Genomic DNA, 20,694 nt, shown 5'->3' with positions numbered 1-20,694 from the left:
GCCCAGGTTACACCTTTTCCCATTTGTCTTTTTTTGTGACTTCCTGAAATGATTTTCCAATGCACCACAGAATTATTAGCAGTTTCTTTATGTTGTGGCTCAAGCCGGATAAGACCTGTCTTGAGTTTGGCCAAACATTTTTTACCTGGAATCTTCCACAAGTGAAAGGAGGCACGTTGACTGATTTCTTCTCCGCCGATGCTGCCAGACTTGCTGAGTTTTTCCAGGTAATTCTGTTTTTGTTTTGTTTTGGACTTCTTCCCATTTGTTTGAATTGGATTTAGATTCTGTTCCTGAAGTTGGATGAACAATTAACTGTGCCAACCAGGTACCTGTTTGGGGGTACAATGGTCTGTCATAATGTCCATTTAAGGGGTGAGAATCCAATCCTAATGCTTTGAATGCAACTGTGCAATCCACTCAGTTGTACCAAACCACTAAAATAAAGGTCCACTATCACGTTATCACAGAATCTCACAGTGCAGAAGAGGCCCTTCGGCCCATCGAGTCTGCACCGACACGTGAGAAACACCTGACCTACCTACCTAATCCCATTTACCAGCACTTGGCCCATAGCCTTGAATGTAAGTACTCAGCCAGGTACTTTTTAAAGGATGTGAGGCAACCCGCCTCCACCACCCTCCCAGGCAGTGCATTCCAGACCGTCACCACCGTCTGGGTAAAAAAGTCTTCCTCACATCCCCCCTAAACCTCCGGCCCCTCACCTTGAACTTATGTCCCCTCGTGACTGACCCTTCACCTAAGGGGAACAGCTTCTCCCTATCCACCCTGTCCATGCCCCTCATAATCTTGTACACCTCAATCAGGTCACCCCTCAGTCTTCTCTGCTCCAACGAAAACAACCCAAGTCTATCCAACCTCTCTTCATAACTTAAATGTTTCATCCCAGGCAACATCCTGGTGAATCTCCTCTGCACCCCCTCCAGTGCAATCACATCCTTCCTATAATGTGACGACCAGAACTGCACACAGTACTTCAGCTGTGGCCTCACCAAGGTTCTATACAACTCCAACATGACCTCCCTACTTTTGTAATCTATGCCTCGATTGATAAAGGCAAGTGTCCCATATGCCTTTTTCACCACCCCACTAACATGCCCCTCCGCCTTCAGAGATCTGTGGACACACACGCCAAGGTCCCATTGTTCCTCAGAACTTCCTGGTGTCATGCCGTTCATTGAATACTCCCTTGTCAAATTACTCCTTCCAAAGTGTATCACCTCACACTTTTCAGGCTTAAATTCCATCTGTCACTTATCTGCCCATTTGGCCATTCTGCCTATATCTCCTTGGAGCCCAAGACACTCAACCTCACTGTTAACCACCCGGCCAATCTTTGTGTCATCCGCAAACTTACTAATCCTACCCCCCACATAGTCATCTATGTCGTTTATATAAATGACAAATAATAGGGGACCCAGCACAGATCCCTGTAGTACACCACTGGACACTGGCTTCCAGTCACTAAATCATCCTTCTGTCATCACCCTCTGTCTCCTACAACTAAGCCAATTTTGAATCCACCTTATCAAATTACCCTGTATCCCATGTGCTTTTGACTTGTTGAAAAGTCTCCCATGTGGGACCTTGTCAAAGGCTTTGCTGAAATCCAGATAAACGACATCAACTGTGCTACCCTCATCTCCTCCTCAAAAAATTCAATCAAATTTGTTAGGCATGACCTCCCTCTGACAAAGCCATGCTGACTATCCCTGACCAAACCTTGCCTCTCCAATTGAAGATAGAAAATCTCCTTCAGAACTTTCTCCAATAGTTTCCCTACCACTGACGTGAGACTCACTGGCCTGTAGTTCCCTGGCTTATCTCTACAACCTTTCTTAAATAGCGGAACCACATTAGCTGTTCTCCAGTCCTCTGGCACCTCCCCCATGGGCAGAGAGGAATTAAAAATTTAGGTCATAGCCCCTGCGATCTCCTCCCTTGCCTACCTCAGCAGTCTGGGACACAAACCATCCGGACCTGGAGATTTATCCTCTTTTAAGCTTGCCAACACCTCCAATACTTGTAACTCCCTATATCAATTTGCTCAAGAGCCTCGCAGTCTTTCTCCCCGAGTTCGATACCTTCATCTTCATTCTCTTGGGTGAAGACAGATGTGAAGTATTCATTCAACACTCTACCGATGTCCTCTGGCTCCACCCATAGATTGTCTCCTTAGTCCCTTATTGGCCCTACTCTTTCCCTGGTTATCCTCTTGCCATTGATATACTTATAGAATATCTTGGGATTTTCCCTACTTTTACCAGCCAGAGCTTTCTCATATTCCCTCTTTGCTCTCCTAATTGCTTTCTTAAGCTCCACTCTGCACTTTCTGTACTCCACTAATGCCTCCGCTGATTTGCTTCCCTTGTATCTGCTAAAAGCCTCTCTTTTCCTTCTCATCGTATCTTGAATATCTCTGGTCATCCATGGTTCTCTGAGTTTGTTACTCCTCCCTATCACCCTAGAGGGAACATGATGAGCCTGTGACCTCCCCATTTCCTTTTTGAACACCCCCACTGTTCCTCTGTAGATTTCCCCACAAGTAGCTGTTTCCAGTCTACCTTGGCCAGATCCTGCCTTATTTTACTAAAATCCACTCTCCCCCAATCCAAAACATTTTTTTGCAACTTGTCTATTTCTTTGTCCATAACAAGCTTAAACTGTACCATGTTGTGGTCGCTATCACTAAAATGCTCGCCCACCACCACCTCAGCCACCTGTCCGGCTTCATTCCCAGAATTAGGTCCAGCACTGCGCCATCCCTTGTTGGACCCTCTACATATTGACCTAAAAAGTTCTCCTGTACACATTTCAAGAAACCCACTCCATCCAAGCCCTTAATGCCATGTCTATCCCAATTAATGTTGGGAAAGTTGAAATTACCTAATATAATTACCCTATTGTTATCAGGGGCAACCATGGATTGGCAAAAATTCCAGTCTTGCCAATGATGTCCACATCCCTACAATGACTGTAAGTTTTTTGAGTGGTCCTCTTCTTCAAATTGGGTCACCCAGCTTATCTATCTAATCTGCTTTGTTAAAATGCTTTGTCCTCCAGAGGCTGGTTTTTTGTTGGTACTGTTCTGTATGCATAGCACTGCTTTCTCCTTCAAAACATGTCTCTGCAATAAACCAGCATTCCTTTATGAACTATTGTGCTTGCAATTCCAGCTCATCACCTCACTGTCCTTTCAGCACATCACTCACAAATATATGAGAGGACCTTTAAACAATGCTCATGAGTGTTGTTGAGCGAGGTTAGCCTCAGCATACAGGCCAGGCAGTGTATAATTTACCGCAGGTGCAGTGCAGCATTATTGGCCTCATTGTCTACAGTATGTATACCTGCTGTACTGTGAGCCTTTGGCTTAGTGGTAGCGCCCTTGTCTCTGAGCCAGAAGCTGCAGGGTTTGAACCTTGCTTTGGACAGCCCCTGCAAGTGTAGGCTGGAGATTCTGGACACATCCAGTGGGATGCTGTGGTCCAATGGTTATGGATTATAACCCATAAAACCTTCCATTGTGTAGGACTAACCACCCGAGTGACTGGTATAAAATTACAGCCATGGAAAGAGCATTTTCTTTAGCCCTCCCAGGAGAAGAGTGCAAAGGTAGAAAATCAACAACATATCCTATTGCCTACCTGTAGCTGCATTGGGAATTGAACCGTTTGCTACTGTAGGAAACTTGTGTCCCTTTATTGAGAGATGCCTATATTTAAGATGTTCAGTGCTAATTGGAATTGGGTCCCAGATTTATGCATTTTTGATCAAGTGCACATTGCAGCAAAGCCACATTAAGGATGATAATTGGAATGTATCATAAAGATAATTGCATGGTGCTTACATGACTCACTGAGAGACACCTCTAGGTTATTCTTTGAGCTTTATGGAGATGTAATAATCCAGAGGATAATTGTAGTAAAATTGAACCTTGCGCAGAAAACTCTGAGATAATTTTCAAATCTGAAGATCTTTATTTAGAAATTATAAATACTGCACCAAGGGTGGCATGATTTGGATTGCCCTAAGATGTTGGAAATGATACCATTTTGAACATTTCATTAAAATATTCCTTGTAACTTGTGATTATGACATCAGTAAAAATGAACAGCCATGGGAGCTCGGTGACAGACCATAAATTGTAAGCATGTTACACAGAAGTCTTGAGCAATAAAATAACGGCAAAATCCGGGAAAGGTTAGGAAGATATCCCTTCAGAATAATAGGCTCCCAGTGATAACAATGCGCAGCAACCCTCTGGGTCAAGTGGGAATTAGTCATGTCCTGGATAAATTCAGCCAATTCATTTTGTTACATTTTCAAATTACATATTAATGTTGGCTTGTAAACCGAAAAATATATCTAAATTCCTTTATATTAAAAAAAATTTGGCAGATTGTATTGTTATAAGTAGTAACAATTCGACTGCCATAGCTAATTAAGGAATAACAGTGCTAGAAGATCAAATGTGTTACATTACAGTCTGTAGCGCCAGAGTTTATCTTTGAGAATGAATTAAAAGCCAAATATAATATTTTAGTTTTGGATCATCTAAGAAAAAGACGCATATAAATGGCAACCTCTTCCTCAATGAGAGGTACGGTCCACAGATTGACAGGTATCTCTCCTTTGCCCTGGGGATTGTTACTCCGTCCTGAGAAAAGAGTGAATGGCAGGAGGACTGATCGCCCTGTTTAATGTGTGTGTCTTAAGCACAGAGTTTCCCTCCCCCCAACCCCATGGCAGCTGTTCAATTGTCCACTACCCCCATGGGACCAAAGCTACATACTCGACCCTCAACAGAACGCACACGAGCAGGGTGGGTGGCAGAGCAGGTCAAGAGCAGTTATGCCAAGCCAAACTCAATTGAGGTATGGCAAACACGCAGTCCACAAAGGAGGGAGGCATGGCTGCGGTATTAAATAAAGACTTTGCACCTACCTTTACCAAGGAACAAAATGCTGCACAGGTCACGGTGAAAGAGAAGGTAATTTAGACACATGAAGGGTTTAAAATGGGTGAGGAGGAGGTATTGGATAGGCTGTCTGTACTTAAAGTTGTTAAGGCACCCAGGACGGAATGGTGCCCTATCAACTTTAAGTACAATGATACTGGGGGAAGTGAAAGTGGAAATTGTGGAAGCATTGCCATAATTTTCCAGTCTTCTTTAGACTCGGGTGGTGCCAGAGGACTGGAGAATTGCAAATGTTGCACCCTTGTTCAAAAAGCGGTGTAAAGAGAAGCCCGTTACTATAACCTCAGTGATGGGGAAGCTTCTAGAATCGCTAATTCGGGACAAAATTAATAGTCACTTAGACAAGTGAGAGCTAATTAAGGAAAGCCAGCATGGATTTGTTAAGGGCAAATTGTGTTTAACTTGAAGTAGCAGAGAAGGTTGATGAGGTATTGCTGTCAATGTGGTGTACACGGACTTCCAGAAGGCATTTGATAAAGTGCATCACAACGGACTTGTGAGCAAACGAATAGCTCATGGAATAAAAGGGACAGTAGCAACATGGATACGAAATTGGCTGAGAGACAGGCAACAGAGCGTAGTGGCTAATCACAGTTTTTCAAACTGGAGGGAGGTTTGTAGTGGAGCTCCCCAGAGGTTGGTGTTAGGACTCATCCTGATGTATATTAATGACCTTGTTGTACAGGGCACAGTTTCAAAATTTGCTGATGATGCAGAACTTGGAAGCATTGTAAGCTATGAGGAGGACAGTGTAGAACTTCAAAAGGACATGGACGGGTTGGTGGAATGTGCAACAAGCGGCAGATTTAATGCAGAGAAGCATAAAGTGATTCATTTACACTAGGAAGAATGTGGAGAGACAATATAAAATAAAGGGTGCAATTCTAAAAGGGGTTCAGGAGAAGAGGGGCCTGGGTGTATGTGCATACATCACTGAAGGTGACCGGGCAGGTTGAGAGAGCGGTTAATAAAGCATATGGCATCCTAGGCTTTATTGAAAGGGGCATAGAGTAAAAAGCAAGGAGGTTATGATAAACTTGTGAAAAACACTGGTTCGGCCTAAGTGGAGTATTGCATTCAGTTCTGGGCGCCACACTTTGGAAAGATGTGAAGGCATTAGAGGGAGTACAGAAAAGATTCACAAGAATGGTCCCAGGGATGAGGAACTTCAGTTACTTAGATTGGAGAAGTTGGGACAGTTTTCCTTGGAGAAGAGAAGGCTGAGAGGAGATTTGATGGAGGTATTCAAAATCATGAGGGGTTTGGACAGAGTAGAAAAGGAAAAACTATTCCCATTGGTCCAGGAGCGAGAACAAAATGTAATTAGTAAGAGAAACAATGGCAACATAAGGAAAAGGCTTTCATGCACCGAGTCGTTTGGTCTGGAATGCACTGCCTGAGAGTGTGGTGGAGGCAGGTTCAATCGAGGCTTTCAAGAGGGAATTGGATTGTTATCTGAAAAGAAAAGATGTGCAGGGCTACAAGGTAACGGCAGGGGAGAGGCATTAGGTGAATTGTTCCTACAGAGAGCTAACACAGACAAGACTGGCCAAATGGCCTCCTCCTCTGCTATAACAATCCTGTGATTCTATGACTTTCTATTCGAATCTAGACAAAATGTACTCCAGCCTTCCTGAGATATTCATGTCTATCCCATCAAGAGCTACACACCAATCACTCTCTAGCTATACACAATTCCCTGTCTCTAAACCACATGCCAATCACTGTCTCTAACCACACGCAACTTATCCACAAACTAGTCCTCACTCCCCATCTCAACACTGCTGCCTAAAACCTCATTCCTAGTTTGACAACTCAACTTGTAGAAAATTAAAACTGGGAGGCATGTGTAACTGATCTGCTGTCATCCATCTTACATTATTGCCCAAAGCAAAAATGATTCCTGCAGACATTTTTACATTCTGACATTGAGAATTCTTTGAAAATACGTCATGGCAAAAATGGTTGGAAGTGCCCAAAAATTGTAAGCCCCGCCCTGAAAATCACACTTCCCATTTTCACGGGCAGGAATAAGGGCAGTTCATGTTTCGTGCATGCACAGTTCATGGAGGCAGCTGGCCAGTTAAACCATCAGCTGCCTCTGCTGAAGTAGGATTTTTGTATCCCAGGATGTGAATCCCAAAGTATTCAAAATAGACCTGGTAAGAGCAGGTCTGACCTTTGTGCATTTCTTTGAATAGTCAGGGCACCCCTTTGGAGAGGTAAGGTACTTCTTTGGATATTATCCCAGGGCACCTCTTGGGCAGTTCAGTTACCCTTTAGGGGAGGTCAGGTACCCTTTGGAATTGTTGCAAGTAGGTGTGAATGTATGTAAGAAGAACATAAACTCATGACTGTCAAACTCATTGGAACTGTCAACAGACCTGTCAAAATCTACTGTCAGAAGCAACTGTCAAGAGGAGTTGTCAAAAGTGTCAAGAGGAACTATCAAAAACACCTGCTATAGGGAGCTGTCCAGGCATTTAAACGCCCAGCCCTTTCAAATCTTTGAAAAAATATCTGGGGTGTTTAAAAAATATCATTGCTTGCTGTTTCTCTCTGTCTGTTGACATAAGCCTGAAGGCTTCCGTGATTGGATTAGTACAGCATGACTGATTTCACGATCATCCATTATCACATTAGGGTGACTGCCATTTCAGTTTGATTTGACAGTTACAAGTGGTTATAGACTCTTTGAAGTGGGACTATGAATTCCAATGCTTGTTGATATAAGAGATTGAGCACTTGAAATGTTTGTTGTTATAAGGCTTTACGTAGCTGAAGGAATGTAAATGTTGTAAATGGGTTTTTATGAATGAGTGTTTTTTAATATAGTGAAACACACTTATAACTTTATTTACTCTCATCTCTGAATGGGTCCTGAGGTCTTCCCATGGTGGAGACTGGGTAGGTTGGCATGGTAGGTGTAAGGGCAAAGGGTGATGGGTGAGGCCATGAGTTGGCACTGAGTTGATAAAGGGCCATGAGGATGGGTACAGGGGGCTCGGTCAGATTGGAGGTTCTGAGAGGCCATGGGGAATGGGTACAGGGTCATAAGTTGGCACAGGGCTTATAAAGGGGCATGAGGGTGGATACAGGAACATACATTGACATGGAGGGTATGAGGAGTGATGGGTGTGGGTACAGGGTATGAAGTGGCATGGTGAGGGGGGTGAGGGGTGAGAGCTTGAGGGATGTTTCATGTTTTATTCATTAGAAAATAATGTTGGACACTGTGCTGGAGCCCTGAGGCAGCTCTTCAGCCCAGCGCCCCCTCCACATCCGGCATTCTCCTCACTCATTCCGAGGTCGCCTGCCCCAACTGCTAATATACTCCATCCATCTGAACTGAAAACCCAACGTCTCGGTGGCCATTTTGAAAAGTTGGGTTCAGGGATCTGGGAATGTTCCCCACTCTGCGCACCCGACTCACAGGTGATAATCCAGGCCTTGGTTAAGAATGTCATAAGGGATATTAAGTCCACAATTCTGCCTAAACCGAATCCACTTTTCAGAACTGGTTATTATATCATGCTTCTCCATGGTTATTAATCCTTCTAGCGCTCCAATTCCATTTTGAAATCCTGTGCATTCCCAACACACCACTCAGCCCCGACTCCATTGTTTGCACATTGGCCCTCTTACCTTTTCCTGATGTTTTCATTCAATTATTTGATACTCCTTGCATTTTCTGAAACATTGCCTTTGTCTCTTACTACCCAAACCTTTCTTTCTCTCTCACCTCTAGTAATTTGTTTTGTTTATAAAGCCTCCTGCTTGTCTAGCACCTTTCTTGCTTTCCTGGTTCAGTCCCAAGTATAGACTCTCCCCACCTGCTGCTTCCATTTTCTTTTAAATCTTCCCTCATGCTCTGTTTTGTCTATTCTGTCTGCAAGGACATTTGTACGATTTTAATTCAGGTGACTAGACAGTACTGAACTGCTCCGGATAGAATACCTGGGAGGGCACAGGGAATATGATTGGTTTTTTGCCTACAGGAAAGTGGTTTCATCCTTGATTCATTTGGCTGAGTCTCGGTGGGCACGGTGGGTCTCACGGTGGGCAGACACAGACATTCCCTCACAAGGAGGCCAAGAGGTGGGGCGACAATTGATAGGTCTCTCCCACTCTGTACAAAATCACTAGCTCTGTTTTGAGAGAGGAGGGATTTGCTGAAAACCCAGCATTAAAGATGGATCTATCGGATCAATTATTAAGTATTTTGTAGGCCATTTGAAAGAACACTGAACTGATTCTTTAATGCAGCTTTTTCTCTCCCTCTTTCCTCCCTTACATCCTCCCTTACATCCTCCCTTACATGCATTTATCCATTTTTATGACACATGCACTCACTCCTTCCCCTGGATGCATAGCTCACTCAGTAGGATATAATTTGACTAGTATCAGCAGCTGCTCTTTCGAGAATAAGTGTTTCATTTATAAGGACTGAGGGCAAAGCATTGCTCCTTTTTCTGGTGCATAAACTCCTAAATGCTGCTTCAAATTGGATTTGATGGTATTAGTTTGAGAAGGGTCTAATACATTTTACAAATGTGTTTGGTTTTAGAATTTGGAGTTATGTTTTAAAACCATTAAATAAAGACTCTTAATTTATTTCGAACCAAACGCAGTTAAGGTTTCTTACAAACCAGAGAATGGCTTGGAGCAAGTTTCACCAACTGTCATGACTTTCCCCTTTCCTGTTCCAAGCTGTGCACTTGTCACTCTCGCCTCACTTATGCTCCTTGTGCCATCAGCAGTGGATGCGAGATTTCCATGCTTCCCTATTTTTAAAGAAAAATACCTTTCACTGTGCCAGCCACGTCAAGCTTGATGTTGGCCGGAGTTTTATTTCCATTTTTTTTTGTGAGGTTGTAAAGTTGTGGTTTGCACTTTGTGTGTATCAGACCTTGCTTCTGCCAAGTTCCAGCTTTAAACTCTGTGTAATCTTCGAACGGCATTGTCAGATTGCTGACAGTGATGAGCTGTGTTGCTGGCCCATCTCACCAGGTCCATCTCACTTTACAGACTGCTTTACAATCAATGTGGTTGAGCATCAGTTACGGAGGTATGGAAGCGACATTGCAAGAGTTGGCCGCACTAGGAAAATAGGCCTTTCAGCCCTCGAGCCTGTTCCGCCATTCAGTTAGATGATAGCTGATCTGTATCGTAACTCAATTTACTGCCTTTCTTCTGTAATTCTTAACCTAGTCTTGTCAGTCTCAGTTTTGACATTTTTAATTGACCTAGCCTCAGCATCTTTTTGGGAGAAGTAAATTGCAGATTCCCACTGAGATAAAAACAAAAAGCTAAAAGCTACTGCGGATGCTGGAAATCCAAAACAAAAGCAGAATTACCTGGAAATCCCACCCTCAACTTCTCTCTCCCCCCGCCCCCCCCACCTTAGACCAGCTTATATTTCACCCCTCTCCTAACTATACTCAGTTCTGCCGAAGGCTCATGAAGACTCGAAACATTAACTGATTTCTTCTCCACCGATGCTGCCAGACCTGCTGAGTTTTTCCAGGTAATTCTGTTTTTGTGTTGCAGATTCCCACTACTCGTTGTTTGAAGAAATGCTGACGCAACAGCTTTCACTGTCTGCACACAAATTGGGACAAGGTTCATAGTTGCTGGTAGCATGACCTGTTTGAATAGATATCTAACCTGCCCAAACATGGAAAGCACAGAGTAAAGGCCAAAGGCACGGAAGCTTCCCACAATTTAATTTCTCCCATCAGTTGAGATTTGCGGAAGTTTGGATCAGTGGTGGCCATTTGCTGAAACTGTTCATCCAGCTGACTTAACCTTTGATTGTTGCTGCTGGGTCCTTTGGTGATGCTAATGGAAGTCAATAATTAAAGCCTGATGTTTTCAACTTACAGTTGTTTTGAGAACTATAGTAAAGTTAAACAAAAGTGTGGTCTGTTTAACTTTAAATAAATTCCCAACTATTTATTTGTACCATCAGTTTGGCACAGAATCCAGTTTTGGACGAATGCATTTTCAAGCTACTTGTTCTGCATCAACAGAATTCAGTTAAAACTGAGTAAAATTAGTAGCAAAAATGAGTATGTGGGATGAAAATTAGCAGTATGACACAGTTCACATACCCTGCAATAGTCTTTTATTGTCCTTAATGTCTTTATTGATAACTTGACATATAAAAACCAGACCATTTGTCATGGATAATTAAATTGTTTATTCGTCTAAAGCTAATACCTGCCCTTAGATTCATTGATTGAGCTCATTGAGTCATCATTAATTAAGTGTGAAAATCCATTTTCATTTATACATTAAAATATAATTGCCAAGTGTCCTTAATGCTCATTCTTCATCCCAATATAGGCAGTGTTTCAATGCAATTCATTTAATTAACGTGTTAGTTAAATTCTGTGAAGATCTACAGACAGTTGGTTAATGATGCGGTTTTTTTCCGTGATAAAAGGTCACTTGCATTTTGTGTTAATTGATGTACATTTGAAAAATAATTTCTCAAGTAACTCTCGTGCTGTCAAATTCTGTTATTTTAACATAAATAAACCGGCTAAGTGGGCTGATGCTGCTGAGTGACGAGTGTTATGAGTGTTGCTGAAAGCTATTCTCCTGTGCAAACCTGTGGTTCAAGAATGCTGTGCAATCTTGCAAAAGGAACTGCGATATGTTCAGGGGAGGTTTTGCCTGCCAACGCTGGCCTTGATAGTCTGGATAGCAGGAGTTTAATGTTTTGTGAGCAAGCTTTGCATTTTGGGTTCCATTAAGATTCTTGAGTTGCCTCCTCTTCCACTTGGCATTTACAACGTTGATGCCAGATTATTACCTCCTTATGGCCATTTGCTACGTTCTGGGATGAAACGGATCAAATAAGACAAGCGCAAATCAATGCCTTATGCAAGCTGCGTTCTCAGAATTTGAACTGCAATTACCTCAAAGATTTTTTTTTAAAATTTTTGTTCCCATGTCACAGCGTAGATATGAATGGTGATGAAGGAGAGCACAATAGGAGAGACTCTCAGTGGTGAGCCTCTGTTGCTGTCTCCCATTATCTATTCAGGACGGAGCTGAATAGATCTGAAGAGACCATTCACCCGTGAAGACCTATGGCCGGCAAGTTGCCCCCCCAAGATGAGCAGTTTCTCATGGGCTGCATCCTCTGGAAGAGCTAACTCTGGCGCTGCTGCAGTACAGAATGATGCAGCAATGCCATGAGAGCACTGAAACAGATAAGGGTGGAGAGCGAACGGCACCATGTGTTTGTGATTCCTGTGACGTCCTGTTTCTGCTGTTGTTTGGCACTGCTGCCTCTCCCACAGTTCCCGCACGTGATACAGATGCTTATTGCTGACTGAAATCGCTCATTTAAAAATGCTTTCAAATTTGCTGAAGCGTAGCACTATATATGCGATTTGGGGCTACGTTCACTACTGAATCTGATGAAGCCAAATTGCATTTGCGCATCAGGAATAATAATAAATGGCTCCAGTATTCGGTGGTTCACTTCAGAAATGAATACAAGACAGAGGGTAGTGGTCAGCGGATGTTTTTCTGACTGGAGAGAAATATGCAGTGGGGTCTCTGGGGATCAGTATTAAGATCACTGATGTTCTGCTAATATATATATAATATGACTTGGACTTGGGTATAGGGTGACAGTTTTGAAGTTTGTGGATGCTCCACAACTTGGCAACGTAAAAATACTGAGAAAAGCACGATAGTAAACCTCAGGGGAACATAGACAGATTGGTGAAGTGGGCAGGAAATTTTAATGCGGATAAGTGTGCAGTCATGCAATAATATAAAAGCAAAATACTGTAGATGCTGGAATTCTGAAATAAAAACAGGAAATACTGGAAAATCTCAGCAGGTCTGGCACCATCTGTGGAGAGAGAAACAGTTAACGTTTCGATTGCAATATGACTCCTTCAGAGCTCTGTGATGTACTTTGGAAGAAACACATGGACTGGTGGAATAATCTATTTTGGGAAGGGCGCAAGAACAGAGGGACCTAGTGTAGAAATCTTCGATTCAGAAATCTTTGAAGGTGGCAGGGGAAGTTGAGAAGGTGGTTCAAAAGCATTTTGGCTTTCACACTTGGCTCTGTAAAAAGAGACATTGAGTATAAGAACGCAAAAGTCCTGCTAAATCTCTGGTGGCAGCTGGAGTACTGTGTGCAATTCCGGGCACCACACTTTAGGAAGGATGTCAAAGCCCTCAAGAAGCTACAGCGAAAGTTCATCCGGATGATAACCAGGGATGGGGGGGGCTTCAGTTATATGGAGAGATTGAGAAACTGGGATCGTTCTCCTTAAAGCAGAGAAGGTTAGGGGGAGATCCAATAGAGATAATTATGAGGGTCTTGTTAAAGCAAGTACGGAGAAATAAATTCCTTTGGCATGTGGGCCACTAACCAGAGGTCATGTTTGTCATAATTATCAAGTGAGCTAAAGGGCAAATGAGGAAAAATGTCCTCATCATGAGTGCTGTCGAACACTAGCTGAAAGGGTGGTGGCATCAGATCCCATAGGAACTTTTAAAAGGCAATTGGACATGTATTGGAAGAGAAATAATTTGCAGGGGCATGGGGACAAAGCTGTGGTGTGGAAATACATTGGACATCTCTTTGAAGGAATGGCACAGGTGTGATGGGCCGAATGGCATACTCCTGTGCTGTAAGATTCAAAGGTTCAATGAAAGGAAACTTCATATTACCATCTTTGTTCGTTATAAGGTGGCTACACCTTCTATTACAGTGAGCTTTATGCCCTCTAAAGTTCTCCCTTTCTCCTTTAGGTTGGCATAAAGCACTACTTTTGACCTGGCTGGCAGGACTGGGCAGTGGATGGAAAGTGGGATCTATTGTTGTCTAAATGAGGTGTCCCCACACCAGTCACCATGCAGTGTCTTGCTTCTATGTATACTGTATTAAAGAGTTTACCCAGTTTATTTTGTTTTTCATCTTAGTTTATTGTTCATGTGCATTTAGACAGAAAGCACTCATAGTCCACTGTTGAAATCATGTGTTTCACCAATTCTGTAGCTCAAGATTCAAGGAATCAAGGTATTACAGTGGTCACAAGGCTAGTTTCATTCCTTAATCTAACGACAGAATGAATTGATTCCAGGTCTATGTTGCTGCACCTCTCGTTGGAATCTGAAGGTCAAAGAGTTATTGGGGGTGATTTTCAGCTTTACTACCTTAGTGGTGACCTGACAGAGAGGAGGGTCTGCTCATTATGGAGCCAACTGACTTCTATTCTATTCAAATCAATGGAATGAATGTTGGATGAATTCTACAGCACATGACACACTCTGGCAGGTCACCACCCAGGTGGGGAATGTGAAAACTGCCCCATTGTACTTGAAATAATTGGGGTTCTGCCTACACCAAATAAAATCTCTTTTTTCACTTTTTAGCTGTGAATTATTAGCCCTAGTTTTTATACACCCGGTTGGTCATTTTTTGGTTTAGCAAAGCAATGGTTCACAGTATCACAGAGTACATAAAGTAGTAACAAGGAAAGTAACACCTAAAGTGAAAAATTGTTGACCTTCTTTGGTGGGAACGGAGAAGAGTTTGGATATTTTAGCCCCAGCTTATATTTCACAGCCATCAAAATTTTAGTCTTCAAGGTCCATACATCCCTCTTTCTGACCATTTTGAACATAGAGTACCTGTGAGTACAAGCTTGCACTAACACACTGCCAGCCCAGGCTTAGTACTAACCTAAAATTCAGTATATCCCTCCAAAACCGAATCAAATGCCGGTGAAGATTTCAGAGAAAAGAGTTTATTAATGAGGAATATTCTCCTTGTGCAGACTTAAATCAGAGTTGGGTATTTGACTCCAGGTCAGAGCTGGAGTGAGCCCCTTTAATGAAGGGGAATATTTCAGATTGTCACATTGGTGACATTGCTATCAATATTAAACAACATCAGCAACAACTGTGCTGTTATTCGTGGTTAATGTGTTAAGGCTTCATACTGGGTATTATTGTGCAGCTTTTATTTAAGTGAAAATGAACCACACTTATTCAGTCTTAGAGACACATTGGGAGAAGTTAATTCAAAAGGATGATCTAAAAAAAAAATCCCTCTTGGTTGCACGCAGTCACTGGAAAATCAAGAGCTAAAATATTGGCACGAATGAGCTGACAATGAAAGATGAGATTTTAAAAATATGTTTACAAGTTAAAGCGTAGTAAACTATTGGAAAAATCTGAGTCATTGAGAGACTGTAACATCCACTGCAGATATATGTACATCTTGTTACAAGTGTTTATTCACTTGTTCATCTATTGTTCAATAAATTCACTTTGATCATTTGGAACAAGGTCTGATTTTGTGATTTTTTTCACTGTTTACCGAAGACTTGAGAAAGATCCCATAGAGGCACAAGGATAAATCCAGTCGCCAAAGAAAATTCTAAAAAAAAAGATTTCTTTTCATTACCCTCGGCAAGTGACCAAAAACTACGCATGTGTTAAGACCAGTGAAGGCACTGTTAAGAATGTGTGGAGCTAAGAACTCATCATTGAGAGTAATCATTAATACAGAAGCTGAAATAGTTAAAATCAGAGGACAGAAGAGACCCGAAAAAGGTAGCAGGAATTTTATCCATTTTTCACTCTTGGCCACTTGATTATCACCTCAGCAGTTGGACCGTGGTGGAAAATCTAATTGACTGCTCAAACATGGAATGATCACTCAGGTGAGGGAGCAGAGATTGTCTGGCATTTGTGAAACGTTACCTCAGCAACGTCATTTTCTTCAGGAGAGTGCAGACAGAATTGGAGAGCAATTGAGGTGTTTTTTTTTCAAAAAAGGCACCCATGTTTTTATTTCCTATCTCAAGAAAGAAGAAAGAAAGAAGATTAATTTCAATACACATTTAATTGCTGGGGCTAAGGGAGCCACACATTGTACAATGTGAATGCTGCATAGTTTGATTGTGCATTGCACTTTGTGTTCCACCTTTCACCTTTGTGAGAACTTGTTTCAGGGGCAGTGACTAAGAAGACAGGGAGGAGCTTATCAGTAACGCTCATGTAGAGATTTTTCTGCAGCCTTTGATTTAGTTGACCAGTGCATCCTCCTCCAACGCCTCTCCATCATTGTGCCTCACTTGCTTGGTTCCATTCCTTTCTACCCAGTCGTAGCCAGAGGATCACCTGCGATGGCTTCTTATATGGCTCGGTGCCAAACGTTGTTTGATAATGCTCCTCTGAAGCACTTTGGGATGTTTTATCATGTTAAAGTCACTATATAAATACAAGCTTTTGTTGGGCAAAGCCTGGAGGCAATTATATTTCTCCATGTGGGGTGTGTCACTGCAGGTAACACAGTGTGAGTAGGAGGTGTCACTGTGCGTATTGATGTAGGAAAGCAAGATCAAAGGTCAATTTTGTGTAGAAATCGTAATGCTGCCCTGTTTTTCTGTTTTGCTTGGTTGGTCTTTCTAGTGTTTTAGAGATATAAGGATAATGTTCTGATGTGACACTTCTGGTGAGATTCTTGCCAACCAGGAATATTTATAGGAAGTTCTTGTTCAAGCTGTGTATGACCACTCATTAGTTTACTCAGTGACTGAAAACACAAAGTTGTTGTTAGCCCTATAAAGCAGAGACAGATTGGTGTAGAAATGTTTTGAGTAGATTTTAATGCTTTTTTCTTTCATTGGTATACATATAGAAACCAGTGCTGGGTTCATTGTACACATAGAAAATGGTGCTGGAGTCATTGTATGTGTAGAAATCGGTGCATGTAGAGTCCAGTGCTGGGGCCATGGTACGCATAGAAAATGGTGCTGGGGCCATTGTACATATAGGAACTGGTGCTGGGGTCATTGAACATGTAGAAACTGATCCAATATTAACAAATAGCATCATCATTAGACAGTGTAAAGGTTAGGGGGTCAATTTTAACCTAACCTAATTGGGAAATGGTGCAACACTTGTTTTACATCCCATGCGATTTTACTTTCCATTGAAGTCAACAAAGACTAATACAGGACAGGGCTTAAAATCAATCATAGCAGATTAGGTTAAAAGTCTTCCTAAGGACTCAAAGACAGCCAAGGATAGGTAATGCCAAATATACTGTAACTATCTTGAGGCTCTTATCAGTTTTCATACTGGTCAGTCAGTTTCTATTGAATTCCCCATACTCTCTGGGCACCAGAATATCCAACAGAATCACACTCAAGTAGGACCTGCCTATGTTATGTTAAGTACAAATAAGACAGGAGTTTTGTTATGAATCTTTTGTGTTATAACCTTTTAATATATTTTCAATGACCTGTCATCTTCATTTTCAGCTAGGAAAGTATCATATTCACGAACAACTGATATTTTATTTAATTCTGAGGTCAATAAAAGCGTAAAAGTAAATATTTGTAGTACCTTAATGGATAGTGAAGGGTAACGTTTATTTGTTAAGCAGAATCCAGCAGATAGTAGTAATTAAGGCTGTGGTCTGTGTGGAAATTTTGGGAGTGGGGTGGGAGCGCGTAGGTTTGAGGGAGCAAAGGGCACAAGGAGCAAATTAAAAATTCAGAGCCTGGTTTAATGGTGCCCTTTAAGAAAAGTGGTCCTCCCATTGTGTGATGACATGTATTCTCCCCAGAGACAGCACATGGTGGGGTTTGCTTGGTGACTGCTGTGAGTGGACGGGGTCCCTTTCATTGTAGCACACAAACTCTCTTATAATGTAATCAATCCATCCTTCAGTGATGTGGTTCATTGTCATTTTATTCAGACTGTTTCAGAGAACAGGCAGTGGATGAGGAAACGTACTTTTAAACTGTAATCGGGCAGGGACTCGAGCAGAATTTTAATTCTGAAAAGCTGTTTTATAAGTGGAATCCTCTGTGACGTATGTGTGACCAGTCGCTGGCAGAGATCTTCATGGACCAGTGAGTTGAGTAAAATCGGATCTGACAAGACCTCTGGAAAAGACAGTGTTTCACAAAAGCACCACGGAGCAGCTCAGTCACTGCCCCCGTGCGAGTTTAAGGTGAAGAAGAAAAGGAACAGAAAACAAAGAGACAACAGAGAGCAGAAAGCGCTGTCTCTGAATTTGTCTTTGTGTGTAGAATGAAGCCAATCTTGGAAACTACAACCCCCGGGGAAAGCAATGAATCGAGCCAAGAGAGCAAAGGTACTGTACCACAGGGGCTTAGCTCTGAGCAATTTATGGGTCTGTAACTGTTTACATATGAAGAGGTTTTCAACATCTCGATGGTAATGGGTTGTTAAACACTGCCTATGTGTTGCAGCTGGTTCTGAATTTTACTGCTGCCATTTCACAATGGCTTCACTTTTGTAGAGATGTAATTTTCAAAATGTTATTTCATATTCAACTGGTTAGAAGTGTCCATCGATGTCGTTATTGTGTTGACTGCCGACACATGTTCGATAGACATCATGGTGGATAGGAAGAGGCATTTCAGGAGCATGAGGGTGTTGTAAGTGATCGATCAGATCAAATTCAACATTTCGTCAGACTCAATAAATCTAGTCCAGGCTGCATCTCTCACCGAAAGCGACTATCAGTGATTTAATCCATTACCAGACAGTAATGGGGTTCAACTGTTGGAATAAGTCTTTTGCAAATGGAGATTGTCAGTACAGTGTTCATCATCATCAGAATGCATATTAGGATAGATTGGCTGTTTTAATTTAATATACAGTAAAGCATAATACAGCTGCAGTTGGTTTGAACCATTATCCTGTTGGATTAAGTAGCAGACATTTATGTCCAAGTACACTGTACACCAGTGCCTGAAATACTGCAAATAATCCTCCACCAGTTAGTGGTTGTTACATCTTACTTACAGCTATAAATACTCCTTGGTGTCTTGGTCTACCTTCTTTAAACTTGAGATTTCCATATTCAATTAATTATGGTCAGTATAAATGAACAGGTCTCTCCTCTGGAGAATTATGCAGTATGTTACTAAGATTCCATTACCCTCTTGGGCTGTGGTTGTACGCAAATAGGCAGCAGTGGTGACTCTTCTTTTGCACATTCCTGTGAAGTTGGACATTTACCTTAATGACCAGGTAGTTTACCTGAACCAGGGGAATGAGGTTCATTAAAGTTTCTGTGACAAGTTGGAAATGCTCCATGTTAATTTTACCCAAGGCTAGGGTGAAAGGACAGGGGTGTTGCAATTGTCAGTGTAAACTTTATCTTATTGCATTCCTGAAATCATTTTTCCACTATATTTTTGTAAGTTACTGTACCCCACTTTAGTCGATCCCTGCATATTGTCTGCTATGTTGTGATTAATGGGCGGAATCCATGTTTCCAGGCCACCGCCAAGATAACTTGATCAGCCGCCCTCCATTTTGTTCCTAGATCCAGTCTAGCTGGAGTGTTCCTTGCTCTCTCTAACTCAGAACTTTAGGGTTAGGAGCCCTCCTCCTGAAACTAAGGGCCGGTTTTGGCTACTGAGGTGAGTGGCCTGAGTTGAGGAATTTCCCGCCTTGGTAAAAGGATCAATTTTCACTGTGGGGAGAGGTGTGGTTGCATGATGAGGCCCGCTGACCCTGGAAGCTGAGTGTAGACAGCCAGGGGGGCAGGCTAGTGCCAACGCAGGCTAATTGCAAGGCCCGCCTCAGTTCTCTAGGACTTTGGCATTTGAGATAAAAAAATGCACACTTAATAGTGAAAAAAAGACCCATTCATAGAACCCAATCAAAGCATTTAATCTCCTCAAATGGTTAATCTCATAAAAACAAGGAAACTTCTATTCAGACATCATAAGAAAAGACAGCTGATCCTTTAACAGCCTATTTAAACTGTCAATCAAACTATGAACTCAGAACCCCCTGCTGAGATAATTTTAACTTTTTAAATTCAGCCAAGTATTCATAGTGATATAATAATAGCCCCTTGGGGAAATGTCAACAAAGAGCTCCATTGAAACCGCATGACCAGATGCTGCTGTTTTATTCTAACATGTACCAGATGGCCTGTCAATCAAAGCTGTCCAGCAGAGGGTATCCTTTAACTCTGTGATGCCTGCATCTGTGTTTTTTTTTAAAGTTCAAAATGCACAGAATTTAAAAAACTCGAGATCACGACAGTTATACAGACCCTATCTGCTCCTCAAGAACCTTTACGTCTACATCATCAATTTGTGACTCTCACACTGCGGGTTAACACTCTTGCAACAACCAAAATGGGGTCGGTTTGAACTCTGCACTAATTTGAAATGGCCCTGCTGAGTTCGGGTTTCCCTCCTGTGTGATTCGTGCCCTGTCTCCTTCCCTGTGCTGGCAAAAATTAGAAATGTCAGAAGTGGGGCAGGAGCTTCTGCATCTGGGTCCCACCCACCATTTTTAAAGGTTGCTGGATTCTTCCAGGCTCCACAAAAATCTGTCCCCAAGTTTTTATGGTGTATTGCGTTTCTTCCCTTGAGTACCTGATGTAACCATTCCTGGTTCTGAGTGACTTGCTTCCTACTGCTGGTGTATCGAGGGTGTCTGGTTCCTGTCAGGGCACATATGGTCATTGGGAAACTTGCATGTTTGAATCCAAGAAATCTAGCGAGGAGGTGGATGGGATCTTGTGACACTGGGGCCTACATATGTATGTGTCTTAACTCACAGCCTGCCCGGTTTCCCTATCACCCCTGCGCTCGTTGACCTACACTGGTTCCTGGTCAAGCAATGTCTTGATTTTAAAA

At 42.2% G+C, this 20,694-nt stretch overlaps 1 protein-coding gene across 4 annotated transcripts in view; it reads left to right on the top strand.

The window, feature by feature from the left end:
- Positions 1–20,694, top strand: part of gpm6bb (glycoprotein M6Bb) — a 209,140-nt gene that overhangs the window by 97,328 nt on the left and 91,118 nt on the right. For 2 of the 4 annotated variants that reach the window (XM_078559355.1, XM_078559357.1), the window contains exon 1: positions 17,301–18,158. The exons of the other annotated variants lie outside the window; for them this stretch is intronic. In XM_078559355.1, coding sequence (XP_078415481.1) covers positions 18,095–18,158 — 64 coding nt within the window. In that variant the 5' untranslated portion in view covers positions 17,301–18,094. Of the gene's footprint in view, positions 1–17,300; positions 18,159–20,694 lie in introns of those variants that run through there. 4 annotated transcript variants of the gene reach the window in all.

This window comes from Cetorhinus maximus, chromosome 16 (assembly GCF_964194155.1).
Source record: "Cetorhinus maximus chromosome 16, sCetMax3.hap1.1, whole genome shotgun sequence".
Lineage (NCBI taxonomy): Eukaryota > Metazoa > Chordata > Chondrichthyes > Lamniformes > Cetorhinidae > Cetorhinus > Cetorhinus maximus.
The sequence above is the reverse complement of the archived record's forward strand: the minus strand, read 5'-3'. Positions and strand labels throughout refer to the sequence as shown.